Source organism: Mytilus californianus, unplaced genomic scaffold (assembly GCF_021869535.1).
Source record: "Mytilus californianus isolate M0D057914Y unplaced genomic scaffold, xbMytCali1.0.p SCAF_1, whole genome shotgun sequence".
NCBI classification, from domain to species: domain Eukaryota; kingdom Metazoa; phylum Mollusca; class Bivalvia; order Mytilida; family Mytilidae; genus Mytilus; species Mytilus californianus.
In genome coordinates, this window is record NW_026262581.1 from 128736148 (window position 1) to 128758730 (window position 22583).

Sequence of the window (22583 nt, forward strand, 5' to 3'; positions counted from 1 at the left end):
TTACAGAATCTTAATGATGTAGTTTTGCTCCTTCTATTTCATATCTTCATCCAGATTGTTTATGTGGTTTACTTTGGCATGATATGGACCTCTACATATCCACACACCATAGTGCACTTTCGTATATGCTTTCCTCCTTAACCCCTATTACATTGTATTGAAATTTTCTTATATAAACCATGTAATGCCATTGTGCATCTCATATTTAGTTTTTTTATCCAAATTATTTTGAGGTTTCCCTAAACAAATTATTTCCTCTGCTTTATGTTGGGACAAGGGATATGATATTGTGAGCTTTGCTAGCAGTACCTCTAGTTATTAGTTTATTTTTCCTTGAATTTCCTAGTATATTGTAAACCACAAATTGAAATACTATATGAAATACCCATTATAATAGGAACAAATGAAAAAACCATGAAATAAATTATCCTCAAAATTACAACTTTTTAAAGTTGAATAAAACGATTCAGAAATAAACATTCTATACTTACAATTTACAGTCTCACTTTCTTTACAATTGATGTTTTGTGAAATGAGAAATGTTTTGACGTATGAAGTTCCCATGATCAAACAAGACAAACATCATTTGTGAATTAGTATAATGGTATCTGTGAGGGAATATATATGTCTGCTTTTGTGTATTGTACATGTAAATGCATCATTTGTTCAAAATTTAACATTGTTGTTCTGAATTGTATTCAAACACTGAAGAAATGATTTACTGATGAGACCTCATATTTAATTTTCAAAAATGTTTATTACTAGGCACTGAAAGATGACATTGAAGCAACCCAGGCCGACATAGAAGATGTCAGTCAGACAGGGGAACAGTTGGTATCACTGTGTGGGGTTCCAGAAAGGCCAGAGGTGGAGAAGAATGTGAACGACCTTCAATTGACCTTAGGAAATGTGGCAGACAAGTTTGAGAAGAGATCTAAAGACCTCGAAGTAGCTCTGACCAAGGCTGTTCATTTCCAGGATGAACTGATGGTAGATATGACCTTTTGCAGTTTAATTTTGATTTACAATTTTATATTCAATCCTAAAAACTTCAGTTTTGCTGTGTCAGGCAAATTTCTTTTTTACCACCTTTTCTGTAAAAGAAACAGTGGCCATTGTACATTTTGGCACTTAGCATTCATAGACGAAGTTCAATCCAGAAAGAAATCTGAACATAGCAAAGCTATGTTTTGCCTGTATATGTAAAATTATTCATAGAATAACATATCAATTTTGTTCTTTTTAATTTCTTTCTGTATCACAAACCCCAATTCATGAAACTCATTGAATTGAAAATATTTCTTTAATATTTTTACATAATTTTGTTGTAACATTTACAATTTAAATTGATGTATTACATCAATCAAGAAGACATGACAGACATGTTCTTGTGTTTCATTATAGAAAATATTAGTCTGGCTGCAGAAGAATGAGGTTAAAGTGAGAGAGTTTGGCAATGTTGGAACTGACTTTGATACCATCAAAATTCAGTGGAACCAAGTTAAAGTGAGTGAAATCAATTTGTAATATTGACTCTAACTTTTTATTTAACCCCGCCATGCATAAGATTTTAATTGGTTATTTTATATGGTAAATTATTGTTTAGGCTATCTGTCTAAAATAACCACCACCCATCAAATTTTAATAAAAATGCCTTTGAACCCCTCTCCATTAATTCTGGAAAAGCCGTAAGAAAGAAAAAAAGCATTCTGCAGTATCAGTACTGACTTTGATACCATAAATATATAACGGAACTTAGTCCAGGTAGGTCAAAGCATTGTTTAATACATTAATTGATTGATTGGTGTTTAATGCTACTTTTAGGGCTATTGTGCAATTTCGTGGTGGTTAGTTTTTATAGGTGGAGGAAGCCGGAAAGAGAACCAACGACCTTATAATATGACGCAGGTTTCTTCAAAAGTGATGATTTTCTATAAATTGTTTGAAATTTCACAGTGATATCATACTTTAACTTTGTTTAAACTTGTTTATTTACTTTTGACTTTAATTATTTATCCCTTGTAATTTTTTATTAACTGTGTATTTGCATTCAGGTGTCACAGGTCAAATTTTATTCGTTCATTGTGTGTTAATTTACGTTTTTTGATTGAGTTAAGCCTTCCAATTGATATTTTATAGTGTGTTTTTATTCTATGTTGTGATGTTATACTATTGGTTCAGAAAAGGGAGAAGGTTTGGTACCATTAAAACATTTAATCCTGCTGCAAATGTTTGCACCTGTCCTAAGTCAGGAATCTGATTACAGTAGTTGTCGTCTGTTTATGTAGTTCATACGTGTTTCTCGTTTCTCTTTTTTATATAGATTAGACCGTTGGTTTTTCCGTTTGAATGGTTTTACACTAGTAATTTTTTGGGGCCCTTTATAGCTTGCTGTTCGGTGTGAACCAATGCTCCGTGTTGAAGGCCGTACCTTGACCTATAATGGTTTACTTTAATAAATTGTAACTTGGATGGAGAGTTGTCTCATTGGCACTCATACCATATCTTCCTATATCTAATTGGTAGAAAAACTGACAATTCTAGTCAATTAAGATTGGAGTGAAAGCACCTGCCATGTGCAGGATTCGAACTCACAACCTCAGTGTTGACAGGCTAGTGATACAGTAGTTTGACTAATTAGACGACTTGGCCACCGATGCCCTTGGTTAATACAGATATTGAATTCAAAAATCAAGTGTTTAGATGCTGTATTTTAAAATAATTTCTTTGTATTAATTCAGGACATGAAAGCCAAAATAGAACCAAAGCAAGTTGATGTAGAAGCATTAAATCAGAAAGCCAATGACCTTGCCAAGGACAGCACTCCAGAACAAGCAGCCATTGTTAAAGAACCCATGTCAAGTGTCAACAAAAGATGGGATAATTTACTGGAGGGACTTGGAGATAGAGAGGTAATGTATTGACATTGATGAATAAAGGGTAAATTGATGCAACATTAAGGGTTGGGAGATCAAAAGTTTATCTAAGAAGAAAAAAGGATGGAGTTTGAAGGACTGGGGTATAAGGAAGTTTTTTCTTTGGATTATTAAACCAGTTACAAGATATGCATTAGAATGTTAGAAATATTTGCAAATTGCAAATAATTTGCACTCAAGATTAGGTTCAAATGAAATTCTAGAGAGTAAATGGTAAAAATTTAGTAAGATATATATAGGAAGATGTTTTAATTACATTGTTTGAATTTCCATTTGCTCTTTGTTTAATGAACATTTCTTCCCTGAATTTTTTGTATTGATAGTGTGATATTCTATTGTAGAGAAAGTTACAGATGGCCATGCTGAATGTTGGTCAGTTTGAACATGCTCTCAATGAACTACTTGCCTGGCTTGATAAAACTGACCAGTCTTTAGATGATGCTACTTCAGTGAACGGTGACCACAAATCAATAGAAATAGAACTTGCTAAACTCAAGGTAATTATTAACTTTAATATTACACTTATAAGTAGTCCTTATTTTCGTTAAAGAAGGAGAAAAGTATGCAATTTTTTATTTTAAAGTACTATTCTGGTATCTGGATTAATCATTCTTTGGGTGCTAATTTTAATAGTTTTTGTAGGTTCAGGTGAACCACAAATTTAAGTGCTCAACAAAAACAAGTTTCATTAAGACTTGTAAGAAGAATTTTTCCTCAATTCATTAAAATCAATACCCTACAAAATATATGAAGCCAGAGTATTTAACTTGTTTTAAGATTTGTCTGTAGAACTATGTTATATTGATATACATATATGAATTTGACATGATATAGCCATTTTATGGTGATGTGGTTTTAAAGAACAATAAGTGAAAAGGTAAATGTTTTCCATGTTTTCAGGTCATTCAAAATGACATCGATGGCCACAAAGAAAGTGTAGATTCCTTGAAAGAAGCAGGTGTTCGTGTGGTTGCAAAGGAACCAGGTACTGACTCTCCTGTGAAAAGGAAGCTAAATGAGATCAACACCATGTGGGGCCGTGTACAGGATAAATGTAACAACAAATATAAACGGCTCAAGGACGCTCTTAGAGAGGTAAAAACCTTGGATTTTGGACTTTGACATTTCTGTATAAATTCTCTGTAAATAGATTTTATGGTCGAAAATAATGAAAATTTAATTATTTGCCCAGGAATAATAAGACAAATGAGCTTATATGTCAGTATAGTTTGTTAAAGATTACTTTTTATCTCATTACCTTGGCACCAACAAGAGTTCTAGCTCATATGTCAATGTAAGAGTGTAATATGACAAAGTTTTGTATATTTATCTTATTTGCTTGGGACCAACAAGTCATACTACCTCATATCTCATTGTGAGAGTGTAATTTTATAACACATTTATTATTTTTCAGGCCAAGTCCTTTGCTGGTGATCTACAAGACACATTGGCCCATATGTCAGAGTTGGAAGATAATTTGATAACATCAACACCAGTTGGTGGCTTACCTGAGACAGCCAAAGAACAGTTTGAGAAATTCATGGTGAATACTAAGAACTTTTATAAAAATATCATTATTTTTTGTTTCTTTTCAAGGAGAATTTAGTTTTACAGCTCTTCTATAAAAGCATGCAAAGCAAACCTTTGATCAACTTGCTTGCTATGTTTGTTTGGATGTTTGTAAACAAAAGGTAGATAGTCTGTTTCAGTCTGTTTACTATATAAAGGAATTTGATTGGACAATAAACATTAACTTCATTGCATTTCAATTTTTATTGTCCAATCAAATCCCAGTATATATAAAACAGACTGAAACTCCGCCTACCTATTGTTTGCAAACATCCAAGCAAACATAGCAAGCAAGTTGATCAAAGGTTTGCTTTGCATGCTTCTATATAAGAGCTGTAAGTTCACTCAGAGATCTAGAATTTATTTTTACATCTTGTTTTGAAAAAAAAATATGTTAGAACATAGCATTTGTTACTAATCATTATCAGTTAAAAGAACAGTATTTGGTACTTATTCATTAGAACATACATACATCATAACTGAATTTGTAAATGTTCTGATATTCTGATGTTTAGCTTTCAAACTGTTCTGTAAATAAATGCATATATATACGAAGAATTTTGTGTACTGTAGCATGTGTACAATGAACTAGACAACACAGATAGAAGGATAGCTAAACTGACAGAAGCTGGAAACAAACTGGCAGCTAAAAAGTCTGACACTGCTGCTAATAGTATCAAACAGAGTCTGGCAATACTACACCATAGATGGGAAAATATCAGGACTAGAGCTGAGGATAGAAAAGTATGTCATAGTGTGATTGGTTAATTGCATTTAAGATTAGACTATCATTTGCCCAAATATTGCTTCACTGTCTTGATTTGTTCTAAAATTTATATCAGAAAGAACATCTTAGTAAGATTTGAGTGTTTTAAATATTTTCCAAATCAAGGATTAATTTGAATTGTAAGCTTTATTAACTGGTATGTATGGTTTTGATAATTGATAATTTCTTTAAAAATGAAAAAGAAAAAAGAAACATAGTTATCAAATTGATGACAATCATGTTTATCATTATTAGGCTAAGCTAGAGAATGCTGTAGGACAAGCCAACAGTTTCAGTGATGACCTTAACAGGTTTATAGCCTGGTTAACAGACACAGAGAAGACACTAAACAACCTGAAACCAGTCAGTCGTCTGCTTGACAGAATAGCAGTTCAAATTGAAGACCACAAAGTAAGGAACTTGCTAATTATTTACATTTTATAATGGTTTGCCATACGAAGTTCAATCAAAATGCCTTTAATATGTTTCTTGTAAATTATGGTGAAAATATAAAATGATTCTGTAATTCTTGAGATTTTTCTTACTGTTTAGTGTTGAAAGATGTCAAACATTTGTTTTCACATGACATTGTTAACATTTTTAAATAGATAAAGAAAAATACTATTCTGTTTATTATTTCAGTAGAAATTGATTCAAATGTTGATTGCTTTTCATTTATTTATGGTTTATATTTATTTCTTTGTCAGGCCTTACAGAAAGATGTCAGTAAGAACAGAGAGACTATGATAGCTCTAGACAAGACAGGAACACATCTAAAATACTTCAGTCAGAAACAAGATGTCATCCTGATCAAAAATCTTCTGGCCAGTGTTCAACATCGCTGGGAGAAAATTGTATCCAGGAGTGCTGAGAGAACCAGGCATCTAGAGAAGGGATATAAAGAAGCCAAACAGGTAAAGAATCATATCAAAATTGTTGTTTTATTTGGATGTGTATGTTGTTTTAACTTTCATCTTTTATGATACAGAATTTATACATTTAACATAATATCATGCAAACATGGTTTTAATGAGAAATAAGAATATCAATATGAATAAATTGTAGTAGGTTGAAGTTTTGTATGCTGTAATACAGTAGTATCAATCAATATTTTTAGTTCCATGCAATGTGGAGAGAGTTACTGGATTGGTTAAGAGAAGCAGAGAAGACCCTAGACTCTCATCATCAAGTAGGAAATGATCCAATCAAAATAAAGGCTGAGATTGCAAAACATAAGGTATATAATCATTTTGTATTCTAAGAATTGTTCCTTAAATATATATATGGAAGGTTGATAGTTAACAGATCGGTATTGAAAAGGTTGAAATATTTTTACAACGTTTTTTCTCATGAATACAGAAAGTATAGATCGGACACCATGAATAAGTTTGTAAAGATAAATTGTTATCATACATAGTTTATCAATTTTTTTGATGCCATGATTCACTAAATAGGGAATTTTTAAATACTGAATATAAAAATAAGGAGATGTGGTATAAATAGACTGTATAATTTTATTAATTTGTATATTATTTAAAGCCCGCAAACCAATACATTTTAGGGAAACCATAAAATGGCATAACTTAATGAAGTTCTTTCACAGAATTAGATAGTCATTGACGTACACTCATTGCTGAACTGGTCAGATTCAGGATCATATATTTTACTTTTTATTTGCAGGAATACCAACGAGGGATTGGTACCAGACAGCCATTATATGACAGTATCAACAGATCTGGAAGGACATTGAAGGACAAATGTCCAGCAGAAGATGTCACAGATATACAAAAAATGTTAATAGAACTGAAAACTAAATGGAACACAGTCTGTAGCAAATCTGTTGACAGGTAGGTGCTATTATTTATTTAGTTTTGGAGATTTTTTAATTGCCATATGTTTATTGTCTGTAATAAACTATTAAGAGCTGTGAAATGAAATATTTTAGATCTTTAGAAGGCAGCTTTAAAAAAAAAAATTTGAAACAATGACTTTGAATTGTTGGAATTCCACTTTCTTCTAAATCTTGTGAATGTCTACCATCAAGGCAGATGGTTTGAGGAGTCTAAATTGTTGGCTGGTCAATTCTCTAAATCACTACAAGATTTATATTTTTTTTCAGGCAAAGACAGTTGGAGGAGGCTTTGTTGTTTGCTGGACAGTTTTCTGAAGCATTACAAGCTCTGTTGGACTGGCTGGGTAAGGTAGAACCTACTCTGGGTGAGGATCAACCTGTTCATGGAGATATAGATACAGTCAATAACTTAATGGAGTCACATAAGGTAAGGTCTAGAAGAAATGACAGATGTTATCATTTGTATATTGTTTTATTGTATAAGTAGCAGTATATTTTGCTGAATAAATCCAATCTTGTTTGTTTACTTATCTATTAAGTCCAACTTTCCTTTTCAACTATTAAGTACCGTAGAAAGGCTTGTATAGTCCGCGGTTTTATTCTCCAAAATTGGACCTTCTAGACGGGGTGCGGACTATAGAGTACAATAAGCAAGATATAAGAGAAAAATTTCAATTTCGCGGACGAGGTGGTTTGTTTACGTTCCGCCATCTTTGTTATTTATATTGTAGAGGGCGCTCTTATATTTTTTCAAACTAATAATTTTAACTCATCCATATTAATAAGTTATTTCTATTCAATATCAAATAATAACTGATAAATATAAAAACTAAACCTTTCATTACAAATTTCTCGTTTCTTTTCAATGCATTGGTTGAAATAAACTGGTATCTGCTTGATTGAAACGATACAAACATAGTGAAAAAGACAACCGTAAACCAGCTTAGAATTTGTAAACTACAAAACGTAATCGGTTATTGTTCGTTCCGTTTTGGTGTTTCATACTGACTAATATGGTTTGTATTAGCTTAAGACCATTCAAACATTAATGTGATAGATATATTAAAGACTGTTTTACAAAAGGATGGAACTTTTTTACTTTCAAAGTCGTATTATAGTGATATCTGTTATGTACGGATTTCGACTCTCACCGGTTAATTTCTTCTTTTACACGTGCTTTTTAAACTTCCTGTTTAAACATACACAAGTTTCTAAATTGTTTTTTAAGTGAAATAAACTTATTTTAACAATCATGAAGCGTTCTAGAATCATTTACAAGCAGTTTCAGCTTCTGTTTGGTGATGGAAAACAGGTTTTTCCAAGAAAATACCGCAAACGACCGCACAGGATTTGAAATTACCGGAGTTTCATTAGACCTTTTCTAACAGTTACAAAAAGTTTTTTTACCTAAAATTTCGTGGGGAGAAGGGGGTGCAGACTATGTACCAGTGCGAACTATACAAGCCTTTCTACGGTATGAATAAAATGAGATATACATATACATCAATGAGGCAGCAACCCAATGACAAAAAAAATTCAAAAACACATCTAGATGGCAACATACAGTTGGTGTCTATAAATATATGTCAAGCTCTAAATCATCCAGAGTCTGTAAAAGTTGTGTATAAATTAAACAACCAAAGATCAACAACAAATTCTCCAAATACTAAAGAAATTTAGACATGACATAACACAACTGCTGATGAGGTTCCTGACTAGGGACAGCCACAGGAATATGTGGAGGGGTTAAACAATCTTTTTGAGATCTCAAGTTTTTAACAGGATAAACAGTAAACAGATATAGGAAAATGTAATATGACCTTTTATACTTTCTCATTGTTTTCAAGGCCTGATTTTTACATCCTATAATTTATGGAAATGGCCAAGCTTACTATTTGATTGACCAAAACAGATTGATCTCAATTCGGTTTTACTTTACAACATATTCTTTCTTTTTAAAGGCATATCAGCAGGAACTTGGTGCCAGAGCAAATACAGTAGAATTTGTAAGGAAACGTGCCAAGGAATTAATGGATAAATCTGAAGGTGACATGTCACAGCAACAAGCAGAATTGATAGAGTTATCTACCCTGTGGGATAGGGTTTGTAAGCTGAGTGTCAACAAACAGGAACGACTGGAACAAGCACACAAACTTGTAAGTATAGAATCTCTTAATAAGAGTTATCTTTGTGACAAAGAGTTTCCAAGTTGATCAAGTCTTCACCTGTCATTTGAAAAATTGGTTCTCTGGGATAAGATAGATTTTGTTGTTTACTTGCTCAAAGTCAGTGGTTAAAAAATTATCTGCTTTCTTCCAACAGATAACTTAAAGACACAAAATTGTACAAATGTATTAAAGATGGGGTTAAACCTCAGCAAATAAACAGTTACAGGCAATGTTTGGAAAATCTGATAACTTTTGAAAAGTTGCCTAATAAAGATGTTTTATGGCAAAATAACAATTTGATGAGGAAATTTTTGCGGCAATTGTATGAGGACAACAATCCTAGTTATTAGTTGGTAATTTGTCTATCAAGCTTTTCACTTATGTTCAATTTATAATAAATAATATTGTATATGTTTAGGCTGAAGAATTCCACAAGAAAGCCCAAGGACTGTTGGAATGGCTAGCATCAGCTGAGAGACAACTAAGATATAGAGGTCCAATACCTGATGAGGAACCTGCTCTAATCAAACATATAGAAGACCACAAGGTAAAAAATAGAATGTCATAAAGAACATTATGGTTTGAAGAAGTTAAGGTCAAGAAATAGGATGTACAAAAATATCCACATAATGCATAACATTCTGAACAATTTTAAGACCAAGAAATTTTGTATGGTAATTATTATATATGATAGTATGGTAATAGATATGATTTTAAAAAAGGTACAACTTAAAAACATACAAATGTGTAGGAGAAAGTGAATTGATTATTTAAATGTGTAGTGTTATAAATGGTGTCATTTTGGTTTTTTTTTCTTCAGAAATTTGAGGAAGAACTAATGAGACAAGAAGCTCACCTGAGAGAGACATTGAACATAGGCCAGGATATAATGAAAAGATGTCACCCTGATGCCCTATCCACACTTAAGCATTGGCTATCTGCTCTTAAAGCCAGATGGGAAGAGGTGGGTATTGTTAAATATATTTTAGAATTCTACTGTAGGAGAAATGGTGTATAGATGTATGGTTTATCCTATTGTGAAATTAAGTTTGTCCTATAGTGGAAGTTTATATGATTATTAAGATCAGCCATGCTTACTGATGACAGATTATGGTAGTAAATTACTATCTCTGCATTTGTTACTGGACCCTGATAACAACTGTTCATCTGCTATGGTTGATTTTTAAAGACAAAGTTTTACACAATGCTCAATATTTTCTTTTTTCTCTTCTGTGATATGCAAACTTGCTGAATTCCCAATTTTTGCTTTACAGCAGGTTTGTTCCATTAACCACTGGATTTATAAGCAGTAGTCAATTGGATGTAATGGTTTAACAAATCACAAATAATAAGACTTATTGTCAATGATAAATGTTACTATTTTATACCAATTAGAAATTGAGTTAAATTGTTGCATGATAAAAAAACTAATACATATCTCTTTGTTTCAGTTGACTGGTATGTGCAAGACCAGAGGTAAGAAAATGGCTGAAAACCTATCAACTGTCAGATCTAATACACGACTTCTGGATGATCTGTTAGCCTGGTTGAATGGAGCAGAGACAACACTGATTAATGTAGACCAGGAACCCATTCCAGGGGACATTCAGGTCATCAATGACCTCATCAAAGACCATCAGGTACAGTATAAATACTCTCGTTTCTGGATTGGTTTTGTTCATTTTTTGTTAAAAAGTATTGCCTTCTTGATTTCATTGAGAATATAAAATTTGTGGTTTTGATTTACCAAAAAATTCCAGAAAATTGGCATCCATAATCAAATGTAATTTACAGTAACCATAACCGGAGAGATAGTTTGATGAATTACAAGAAATGTAGTTTTCTCATTTTTATATTTACAACTTTGATTCTGTTTTTGTTGACAAATTTACACACATTTTGAGTAGTAACAAAAGCCCCTTGTTATAAGTCCCTCCTGACAGAGACCATCCCAATTTTACAGTCTTTTTAATAAACGAGTACTATTTTCTTTATTTTCAAATCCTCAAAGAAGAAATCACCTCTTACAAGATCACATTTTTCTGCTGGAAGAATGGCCTTTTGAGAGGGAAAACTGTTAAATTAAATGACTCGTCTTGTGTGTAACCTTATTTGGGACTTGCATTTTACATGACTTTTGTAGCACTTCATGAATGAAGTATCGAGTAGACAGCCTGATGTTGACCGTTTGATAAAAGCTGACAAACAAAGAACAGCGTCCACTTCAGAACCAGCATCATACATTCCAGTATTGAGAAATACATCAGGAAGACACACACCTGTCAAACTAACTCCCAGGTAAATGGTCTATACTAATCAAACATTATCCATTTTCTTAAAGTTATGCTTATATCATAACTGTTTGGTAGTACAGTAATAAGTATTGCATCAGTGTGCACAAGAGAGAAAGAGGTCTTGAAATTTCTCTGTATTAGATCTAAAGAAATAAGGACATATAAATCAATGAGAGCAACCATTAAGAAAAAAGAAAAAGTATCTGTGATCAGTTCAGCATATGGAATACTTCTTCAATATATACATGAAAATAATGATTAAATGTGATGTGTATGTACTTGTATAAATATGAAACATTTAGTATCAAAACTTTTTTACCATGTTCCTAAGTTTCAATAAAAAACAAGTTTTCAGGTGTAAAATATGAATATCAATACATTTATAGGAAAGACACAGACAGTGGCAGAAGAACACCTGAACCATCATTCAGAAATCCTAGAACTGGTGCCCTGTTTAACAAATGGCGAGGAGTGTGGTTAATGACAATGGACAGACAACGGAAATTACAGGATGCTCTGGATCATTTGAATGAAGTCGAAAAATTAAAGAACTTTAGTTTTGATCCATGGAGGAAAAGGTTCTTGCAATGGATGAGACATAATAAATCCCGCATTATGGAAATGTTCCGTCGTATCGACAGAGATAAGGATGGAAGAATAACACGCAGAGAGTTTATTGATGCTATCATATCTACAAGTAAGATTTATATATATTATCTTGACTATCAAACATATAATATAAATTTGAAGCCCACTTGACAACCATTTTATTGTATACAGAAGTATATAACAAAACAAATTTTTTTTTTTTTAACTGAATGATGATTTCTTGATATTTTCTTTTCAGAATTCCCTACAAGTCAGTTAGAGATGGACATTGTAGCCAACTTGTTTGATCGCAATGGCTCTGGATTAATTGATTACAAAGAATTTGTGTCTGCTCTCAGACCAGATACACACAAAGAGGTAAATCTTCTCTGAAACTGGAAGGCGAAATGTTTTGAAACTTTACAGGTTTGATGAAAAGGAGACTCTCTACATACTGTCCTCGTTAAAGGTTAATTTAAAGGCAAACATGACAGCATTGTTTACATATATGACAGCATTGTTTACACATATGACAGCATTGTTTACACATATGACAGCATTGTTTACACATAGTTCCCATTAAAACTCTATGGAAAGTCACATGTTCAAATAAACGTATTTACACTTTTGGTATTTAGCTATATTTTGCCTCCGAATGACCTTAGATCTACTCCGAATCACCTTTTGACGTCAGGCAACAATCACTTTTTAATTGTGACGTCAAATGTTTTGAATTATGATGTCAAAGTTTACGGGAACCTGTGTGATTTTACGTAATGGCGGACAAATTTGCATACAAGTGTAAATACGTCTATTCTTTTTGTTCTATTTTCTATTTTCTATGTTCAATATTTTCTTATTTACTAATGGATGTATTTGTCATACTTTGAATGGAATTAACATTTTGAAATGAAATTAATTTTACATTTTTGTTTTGTTTTTCAGCTTGATAAAAATTTGACTGATTCAGAAAAGATCCACGATGAAGTACATGAACAGGTGTCGAAATGTACCTGTGTAAAACAGTTCCGTATCCACAAAATAGGAGAAGGAAAATACAGGGTATGTATTGCACAGTATCATGGCACGATATTTATTGTATGTTTCCACGGGTATTTCTTAAAAGTTTGTTTTCAGAGAATTTGGGTTTTATTCTGTACAGGAACAGATAGGTCATCATAAACGGTACTTGAAAATAGAATGGGATTTTTTTTTTTAAATGGTGAAAGGAATATGACAGTATTGAGGTTAGTTAGTCTTGCGCTACAAAGAAATAAGTCATTGTAGTTACCATAGCAGGTATGTAAATTATTATACAAAGTAAACAAAATTGATTAATTTATATATTATATTTGTGTAAAACAGAGCTAGAATATGTTATGTAGTTTTTAGAAGGTTACATTTATGCACCAATTTTTTTTGCTAATTGCTTTGTGAATATTGCAGCCAGATGGGGAAAATAATAAATGACAGATTTTAAGATTTGGATTATTAATTTGTATAAAAATTCACAAATTTCAACTGTGTGGAAAAGATAAATTTATGTTTCTAGGGTGATGATACCCTACAGATTATATGTATAACGGTGAGAATCGCACAGACAGCATGTGGCTCATGTTGGTAATGGGCTAGCACTGTGTGTCACATGTCTGTTTCCATGGCGATTGTCACTAGGCGTAGGCTTCAACACCAATGCTTTGACATTGTGTTTTGCTTCGTTTTTGGGAAACGCAGTGTTTGCTCCTCTTTCAATTGCCGTCTGTTTTCTCTTGGGTTTTTTTAAGATTTTAATTTTTTTTTCTTTTAATAAAATCTAAATATAAACATTTCATTAAAAATAGATCTGACTTATGTAGCTTAATGGAAGAAATCAAAATCTTATTCAAATGAATCATGTTACAATGTATGTGACTTTAAATATTTTTAAATTCTTTGATGTACATTGTAGTTGTTATTGCCACATACATATATAAGGTTTAAGAATATGTTTTTCATACCTTTGTTAACAAAACTTAGTATTGCTTGCTTAAAAAGTCAGTCATAGTAGCTATTGGTTAAGGGGCACAAGCTTCATAGTTATAGATAGCCTTAAACTGTTTGGTGCTGTTGTTTTTGATAAGGCAGATTAAAAAGTACACTGAAAAGCAATAGTTTGCAGTTTATGATTTTCCTTTGAAATAAATTTGTATTTGATTTACAATTATTGAATTCAAATAGACAATTGCCATGGAGACATAGATTTAACAGTTAGGTCAGTTTTGTGTCTTAGATTAATCCTTAGTAGTTTAAATTTTGATTTAACTTTTTTAAGTAGTTAAATAATTCATAGACTTTATTTGTGTCTGATGATTGAAATGTATACCGGGTATGTTACCATTCAAACAATAGATTACGTTTGTTTATAAGAATCAGTGTGTAGTAAACATGTTGGGAAAAGCAAGACAGTAAATTCAGAGTATGCAGTAGCATTAAACAAGGCTGCATTCTAATATCCTTTACATGTATCTGAAAATACCAACTGTATGCATTGAAAAGCATCCCAAAAATAGGACCTATCTCATCAAAAGTCATTTTGTTTGCTTAAAACTTTTTGTAAAAATTGAATGCATGCCCTACACAAATAGATTGAACAAAACAAAAAAGAAAGACTTCTTGTAAAGCACAAATGCTACATCCAGCATTATTGTTATTTTGCTTGTTCATAACAAACAAATAAGGACAGGAAAAGAAATACTATATGTAGAAAACCATCTACTGACTATTGTGTCACATAGAAAGTTTTGGGCTATGTAGCAGTTTTTCCCATTTAGTTATTTACATACCTGCCAACCTCTGAAACCTTCAAAGAGGGAGATCTCCCTCTCAACTATGACGGCTGAGGGGGAGATTTTGCGCGAACGACATTTTCAAGTGAAATATATGACGTGTTTATTTATAAATCTACGAAACACATATAAGAGTTAATAAATATACTTTGTTTCTTTAAATATGGTTATATCCTACAGAAGGTGTGTTGCTTGTTTCTTTCCTATTTCATCAATTTTGACATTTGAATCCCTTCCGGACAACTTTCACTCCAGATACCTCTGTTATAAGAGAGCAATCATGTTGTCACAGGTGCATTTTGTGTGTGCACATATCTATTTCACTAAATTTGGTTCAATACATATCTTATAAATTTCAATATAAACATTGAATAGATGTATAGATCTTTTACGTGATTTTTAAAATATAATTATTTTTTTTGTCTTAAGGCATACAAAATCTTTTAATTGCCATCCTTTTATGATTCTTTGTTTAATTTGTATTTAGTTTATATTGTTTTATCAATTCACTTTATTTTAAGAAGGGTAACTTAAAACAGGATTAAACAGGGGAAGTAACCCGAAATTTCTATGAAGTGTTTTGCTTGAAGCAAAAGTCGTTAATGATCGTTAATTAGTACTATGTTTGACACCCAAGCTGTCAAGTGAAGCCATTTAATTTCACATGGTCAATGATTTACAGGTAAAACAACCCTCATAATGAGACAAAAATGTAATTAATGTTGACTTGTCATTCAAGGTTAAAATATCCCAAAGCGGGAGATTCTATACTCCCGCAAGGGAGGGTACCGGCAAGCGGGAGATTTCCCGAATTTCGCCATTTGAGCGGGAGTCTCCTGCTCAAAACGGGAGGGTTGGCAGGTATGGTTATTTAGATAAAACCAACATGCTTGTTCATTTGTTACAAATGCTCAATCAATAAGTTGACTTTAAAAGACATTGACATTTTACAGGTGTTTGTATTCATTTGTTTATTTAGACCAAAATAGTTAAAAAGCCTTTTATTGCATTCAGAGTTATGGATACGATTTTCAAGGAAAGATTTTTTTTCAGATCGATACATCAACTTATGATGCAAGCATTACGGTAAAAAGTACATTTTTCAAAGCTTTCATTTACTCTCCAAAAATAGCATGTACTTGCTGGTTCAGTCAGCAAGAAATCTTTAAAGATTTACAAATCTGCTGCTTTTGCATCTGGTTTTACTTAGAAGTGAAAGCAAAATGTATACCTATGCATACAAGACAGGTCAGGGTATGGCCTTCTGTAAACTGTTCTTACTTAGAACGTACATGGATTATTAAAAAAAAATTTTTTGTACTGTATTTGTCGCATACTTCTGTAACAAAGGCAGGTTTACATTCATTAACTTATAAGCTAACTGAAGATTCTTATTAAGACAACGGCAAAAGCAAGATGATGATAAATGAAAAATGATTCACTTTTAGTTCTCATTTCCTCAAGAAAGAAAAGACATAATTTCATTTTTGAATAAATTTTAGGACAACTTATGGTATACCCGGTATATACAAATACATCTTTTGATATGATTACTTTCATTTCCCACCAAAATTTGTAAAATGATATTCCTCTAAACAATGATGCATGATTTAGCCTGCAGGTAGGGTGGTCCATTAAAGTAAAGAAAATGCCCTTTCTAATGACTTCACTATACTTTACATATTTTTATTTATGCATATTTCTTGACACCAGTTGACAAAACTTAAAAGTCACTTCCAGTTCAATTGACAATGAAATGTCATCAAATACTATTTATACCGAAATGTTTTGTGAAATATATATTTTTCACTATTTCATAATCCTTTTGGTTTTTTTCCTCTTCTTGTTTGCATGATGTTGCCTATTCTGAAGGGTATTTTATCTCCCAAAGGGTCCATCACTGCTGCAAGCTCTGTTATTTGTGTCAGTATACATTCCAAATAACAGACCCACGTTTATGGAAAAAGACTTACAGATTCATTGAGAATGAATACCCAATATCATAACTGTACATTTGCTTTAATGTGTAATGCATATTTTTTACAGTTTGGTGATTCCCAGAAGTTAAGATTAGTGAGGATTCTCCGTAGTACAGTAATGGTTCGAGTCGGAGGAGGATGGGTGGCACTGGATGAATTCCTCGTCAAGAATGATCCTTGTAGAGGTAGGTCTTACAAAATTTATTATTTTAAGCAAAAGGTTCATGGGGTTTAACATACTAAGTCACATATTAACATTGATGGGTAAGGGTTATATTGATAATCAATGCAGAATGTTTTAACATGTTTATCATAAGTATTCAAGATCTTCTAATGATAAAATTCAAGGGTAGTGCTCACTGTATACAACACTTTATAACCTCAGTGCAACTGGTAGATTACAACACTTTATAACCTCAATGCAACTGGTAGATTTGGGAAGATGCTTTATATTTGAAATAAACATAATCAGCTTAATATTTCTATAAAAACTAGCAGCGATATGCAATACATTTATATTCTCCTGCAAATCTATATCTTCATTTCATGTATGCCATTATTCTTATTTCTGTAAATCATGTATGTGATATGGCTATATAAAAAGTGCTGTACATTTTGTTTGGCTGAGTACACATGTATTGCACGACATGTATAGACAGTATATATGACATGTTTATATTCTAAACACAGACCTTAGTGAACACTTTGAGTCTTGTCCAGTTTGTAAGTAGATACAACGTTCCCAATGGCCAAGTTTAGTTTGTCACTTCAGTTCTTTTCATTTTTTATGGTGGAAGTCACAATATATATTGAATTTTTATTTGCATGCTATTATTCCGATAATTGTCCAAGGAGTTCATACTGCACATTGCACATAACTAAAATATTGCATGATGTTAATTTTGCACTCAAGTATGTCTTACATGTGATATGAAATAAAACATTCAATTTTTAAATGTATTTTTTTTTGTCTTAATAATAAACTATACAGGAAACTCATTTAGGCCATTATAAAAAATGATACCTAGATTCTCATCCAGCTTTTTTTTTAAATTGGTTTGTTGCAAGTTGATATTTTTTGCCAATTTTGGAAAAAATTCCTACCAAAATAAAAGATAATAGGTAGAAATCAAAACAATATTTTTTTTTTGGCTAATAAAAATTCAGGGCAAGGGGAGGAGAATCTAGTGAAAAAAATTATTATGCCCTTAAAAAGATTTTTTTTTTAAATATTCATCTTTAGGTAAATAGAAATCCAAGGCATTTGGACGGAATTGTACAGTTCATTTGAAAAAATTGTTCTTACTCATATTACATAAGAACAATAAATCTCATGTATGTTATCAAGTCATTATATGATTTCATTCAATAAAGTTTTCACACCATTATATATCATCATAGTTCTATATTATCCTTGATAGCAGTATGAATCCTTGACATTATATATAAATTTCCTCCGATATTGAGGGCAATCATTTATTTTGCTTGTATTCTTCAATGTTGCTTCTTTTTCTTTCCACAAGTGGGACTGCGGAGACGAATCCGTTTCAAAGTTGCAGTAGTAAACCCAGAGGACCTCAGTATGTCTGGCATCTTGTTTTATATTAATGTTGTCTTGCCAGAGTTATTTCCCTTTATATGTTGTGAATAATTGTTGGTATTTTTCAATTTGCTTTTTCGCTGGAATGGTTACTTGCTTCCCATGCTAGTTAATAAATTTTGAATGATTAAAGTTTACTTTATGTTTAAATTTTTATTTTTTGAATGGATATGCTGTTTTAGTAGTTTAGTAAAAGCTTATTATTTTGAGAAGGAAATTTTTATATTTTAGTGGAAGGAAATTTTAATAAACAAATCTAAATCATTTGCAGCATTAGCAATTTTTACTAAGTAGAAAAGTGGGTTAAAGTTGCTTAAATGTGTTCAAAGAAACATAGGAATGAGAAAAGCAAATAGTATTTGAATGTTATTATGCATGAAATTAGCTCAGAAAGGTTAAACTACTTTGATCGCTGTGATTTTCAAGGTGATGAACCATGTATGACACCTCATTCATAATGGTAACAAAACCAAGGATTGATGGAGTTAGACATCATTTATATTCAGTTTCCCTTTCAGCTTTGAATTGATGTTGTTCCAGACTAACATTGTATACTAGAAATCCTGATAACAGTAACATTCAGAAAAATGTTGTTTGTATTTTATACACTGATTACTTTCCCATGTTGACTAACTGATATGTTGCCTGACCATGTTGACTAACTCATATGTTTCCTGACCTTGTTGACTTACTGATATGTTGCCTGACCATGTTGGCTTACTGATATGTTGCCTGACTTACCTTGTTGACTAACTCATATATTTCCTGACCTTGTTGACTTACTGATATGTTGCCTGACTTACCTTACTGACATATTGCCTGACCTTGTTGACTAACTGATATGTTGGCTGACCATGTTGACTTGCTGATATATTGCCTGACCATGTTGACTTACTGATATATTGCCTGACCTTGTTGAATTACTGATTGATTGCCTGACCCTGTTGACTTACTGATATGTTGCCTGACAATGTTGACATACTGATATGTTCCCTGACCACGTTGACTTACTGATATGTTGCCTGACCATGTTGACTTACTGATTTATTGCCTGACCATATTGACTTAATGATATATTGCCTGACCATGATGACTTACTGATATGTAGACTGACCATGTTTGCTTACTGATATGTTGCCTGTCCATGTTGACTTACTGATTGATTGCCTGACCATGTTGACTTACTGATTTATTGCCTGACCATATTGACTTAATGATATATTGCCTGACCATGTTGACTTACTGATATGTTGCCTGACCATGTTGGCTTACTGATATGTTGCCTGACCATATTGACTTAATGATATATTGCCTGACCATATTGACTTAATGATATATTGCCTGACCATGTTGGCTTACTGATATATTGCCTGTCCATGTTGACTTACTGATTGATTGCCTGACCATGTTGACTTACTGATATATTGCCTGATGTATTGCCTTATCATGTTGACTTACTAATATATACTGCACTATGTTGACATACTTATGAATTGCCTGGCCATGTTGACCTACTGATATATTGCCTGGCCATGTTGACCTACTGATATATTGCCTGTCCATGTTGACTTAATGATATATTGCCTGTCCATGTTGACATACTTATGAATTGCCTGGCCATGTTGACCTACTGATATATTTCTGTACTAAGATACCAGTCATGTTATAGAATGTACTATTTTTACAACTCCTGTATTATGATGACTTTCATGTGCAACAAATTATAAGTTTTAAATTTGAGAAGATGTTTAAATTGTTTGCTAGTTAGAATTTTACTTTGTTCAAATATGAATCCAAAAATGGAAGTTATCTTAACAGCTGTAAGAAAATTGAAATTTCTGTGATTGTTTTTATTGAATAAAATTTAGCATAGAAAATTAAGTTGAAATGTTATTTAATGATTATTATATTTACAGCTAAAGGAAGAACAAATATTGAATTGAGAGAACAATTTATCCTTGCCCAAGGTGTCAGTCAATCTATGACAGGATTTACAGCTAAAAGTCCAAGTGGCAGTTCTTATTCTGGTAGCTCTACACATTCTGCAGGAACATGGAGCACACGATCACCAAGTTCTGCTACTGGACCCATTACCAAGGTTAGTATAAATTGGGGCTAGTGATGATGAAATATCTGAATTTTTTTTTTTCATTATTCAAACATTTAGGCTTTCTTGATGACTAAAAGTTTTTCATTATGAATAATAAGGTTAAAGGACAGTAAGGTCTGTACCACAGCTTCATTATTGAGAAACAATTTGAACTTAAAAAGTTCTTCACATTGTTTTGGATCATGAACCACCAAGTACTGCCACAAGATCCATACCAAAGGTGAGTCTAGTTACAAGTCAAAGTGACAGTTTTTAACTCCAATCACCAAGTACTGCCACAAGATCCATTACAAAGGTGAGTCTAGTTACAAGTCTTAGTGACAGCTTCTAACTCCAATCACCAAGTCCTGCCACAAGATCCTTTACAAAGGTGAGTCTAGTTACAAGTGTTAGTGAAAGTTTCTTACTCCAATCACCAAGTACTGCCACAAGATCCATTACAAAGGTGAGTCTAGTTACAAGTCTTAGTGACAGTTTCTAACTCCCAATAACCAAGTACTGCCACAAGATCCATTACAAAGGTGAAACTAGTTACAAGTCTAAGTGACAGTTTCTTACTCCAATCACCAAGTACTGCCACAAGATCCATTACAAAGGTGAGTCTAGTTACAAGTCTTAGTGACAGTTTCTTACTCCAATCACCAAGTACTGCCACAAGATCCATTACAAAGGCGAGTTTAGTTACAAGTCTTAGTGACAGTTTCTTACTTCAATCACCAAGTACTGCTACAAGATCCATTACAGAGGCGAGTCTAGTTACAAGTCTTAGTGACAATTTCTTACTCCAATCACCAAGTATTGCCACAAGATCCATTACAGAGGCGAGTCTAGGTACAAATGTTAGTGACAGTTTCTTACTCCAATACATCAACATATTCACTGAGATGAGGGATTATTTGATCTCCAAGTTTTACACTAGAACCTATTACTGACTACACTAGAACCTATTACTGACTACACTAGAACCTATTACTGACAGTAAGGAAAGTTATAAGTCTTAAATTCAAGTTTTTCTAATTGTTTGATGCTTGAATTGTAAAACAATCAAACAGGTGCTTAAAGAATATGCTGTAAATGCAAAACAATGTGTACATCTAAATACTAATAAATACAATGTATCAATAAGATATTTGATGAATAATTACTATTAAATTGAACAGATTCAAATATTTTTTGGCTTCGTTGGATCTCTAAATCATGAAGAAAATTCTCCAAGCCATACTAATCTGAATTAAGTATCTCTACTACTGGTAAATGGTCTTGTTCTGTGAAATATTTTTTCATGATTATTTAATTTCTGTTAATGCAATCAGAGGCATAGGAAAAGGAATTCCCTTGCTGTTCCAAGGGTAAGCTAACTATAAATATTTAACATGTCAAGATGATTTCAATGTAGTGTTAGTTTTTTCAATTTTGTGCTTTAAACAAATCAAGATCATTTCAGGCGACCTCATATTTGTTTATAGTTTTATCATAAAGGTTTTACTTGAAATTTTTTCAGATATTAAAATAAAAAACTTTATGATTCATTGTAATACAATTTTGACAAAGGAAGAAATAAGATTCTTTACTCATTAAACGTTTAATACTAATGTTTATTTCCAACATTTAAATTAATGCAGCAGAGGACAAGGAGAGCTCTCTCCGTACCGAGTGTAAGTAGTCTATTGGTTTGGATGATGTATACGTTATATAAGGAGGATAAACATGCAAACATATGTTGACATGTTATTAAAGTTTTCACACATTACATGTTGCCATCTCTTCATGCTAGGATACAGTAACCTGTTACACTGGATTAGAAGTGAAGACTTGAGAAGTTGTAGGGACCATGGGAAATTTGTTCATAAGATATCAAGCCTTCAGAACATTGTCATGTAACATATAAAACAAAAA

At 32.3% G+C, this 22583-nt stretch overlaps 1 protein-coding gene and 1 long non-coding RNA gene across 7 annotated transcripts in view; one reads left to right on the forward strand and one right to left on the reverse strand.

Annotated features, from left to right (window-relative positions):
* Window positions 1-22583, forward strand: part of LOC127733914 (microtubule-actin cross-linking factor 1, isoforms 1/2/3/4/5-like) — a 149000-nt gene that overhangs the window by 122756 nt on the left and 3661 nt on the right. For 4 of the 6 annotated variants that reach the window (XM_052243390.1, XM_052243400.1, XM_052243416.1 and 1 more), the window contains 25 exons: window positions 766-990; window positions 1405-1506; window positions 2742-2912; window positions 3278-3433; window positions 3837-4031; window positions 4351-4479; window positions 5079-5249; window positions 5527-5682; window positions 5979-6185; window positions 6389-6508; window positions 6952-7118; window positions 7391-7550; window positions 9085-9279; window positions 9710-9838; window positions 10112-10255; window positions 10743-10931; window positions 11435-11589; window positions 11972-12282; window positions 12433-12551; window positions 13119-13235; window positions 17045-17162; window positions 18501-18557; window positions 20494-20675; window positions 22001-22036; window positions 22310-22342. In XM_052243390.1, coding sequence (XP_052099350.1) covers window positions 766-990; window positions 1405-1506; window positions 2742-2912; window positions 3278-3433; window positions 3837-4031; window positions 4351-4479; window positions 5079-5249; window positions 5527-5682; window positions 5979-6185; window positions 6389-6508; window positions 6952-7118; window positions 7391-7550; window positions 9085-9279; window positions 9710-9838; window positions 10112-10255; window positions 10743-10931; window positions 11435-11589; window positions 11972-12282; window positions 12433-12551; window positions 13119-13235; window positions 17045-17162; window positions 18501-18557; window positions 20494-20675; window positions 22001-22036; window positions 22310-22342 — 3744 coding nt within the window. Of the gene's footprint in view, window positions 1-765; window positions 991-1404; window positions 1507-2741; window positions 2913-3277; window positions 3434-3836; window positions 4032-4350; window positions 4480-5078; window positions 5250-5526; window positions 5683-5978; window positions 6186-6388; window positions 6509-6951; window positions 7119-7390; window positions 7551-9084; window positions 9280-9709; window positions 9839-10111; window positions 10256-10742; window positions 10932-11434; window positions 11590-11971; window positions 12283-12432; window positions 12552-13118; window positions 13236-17044; window positions 17163-17667; window positions 17701-18500; window positions 18558-20493; window positions 20676-22000; window positions 22037-22309; window positions 22343-22583 lie in introns of all 6 variants that reach the window. The other 2 variants (XM_052243382.1, XM_052243392.1) reach the window with 2 other exon arrangements.
* On the reverse strand, window positions 19357-20487 carry LOC127734089 (uncharacterized). The gene is made up of 2 exons (XR_007997417.1): window positions 20205-20487; window positions 19357-20088 (listed from the first exon to the last, which is right to left on the reverse strand). It is a non-coding gene; the product is annotated as an uncharacterized LOC127734089 (long non-coding RNA).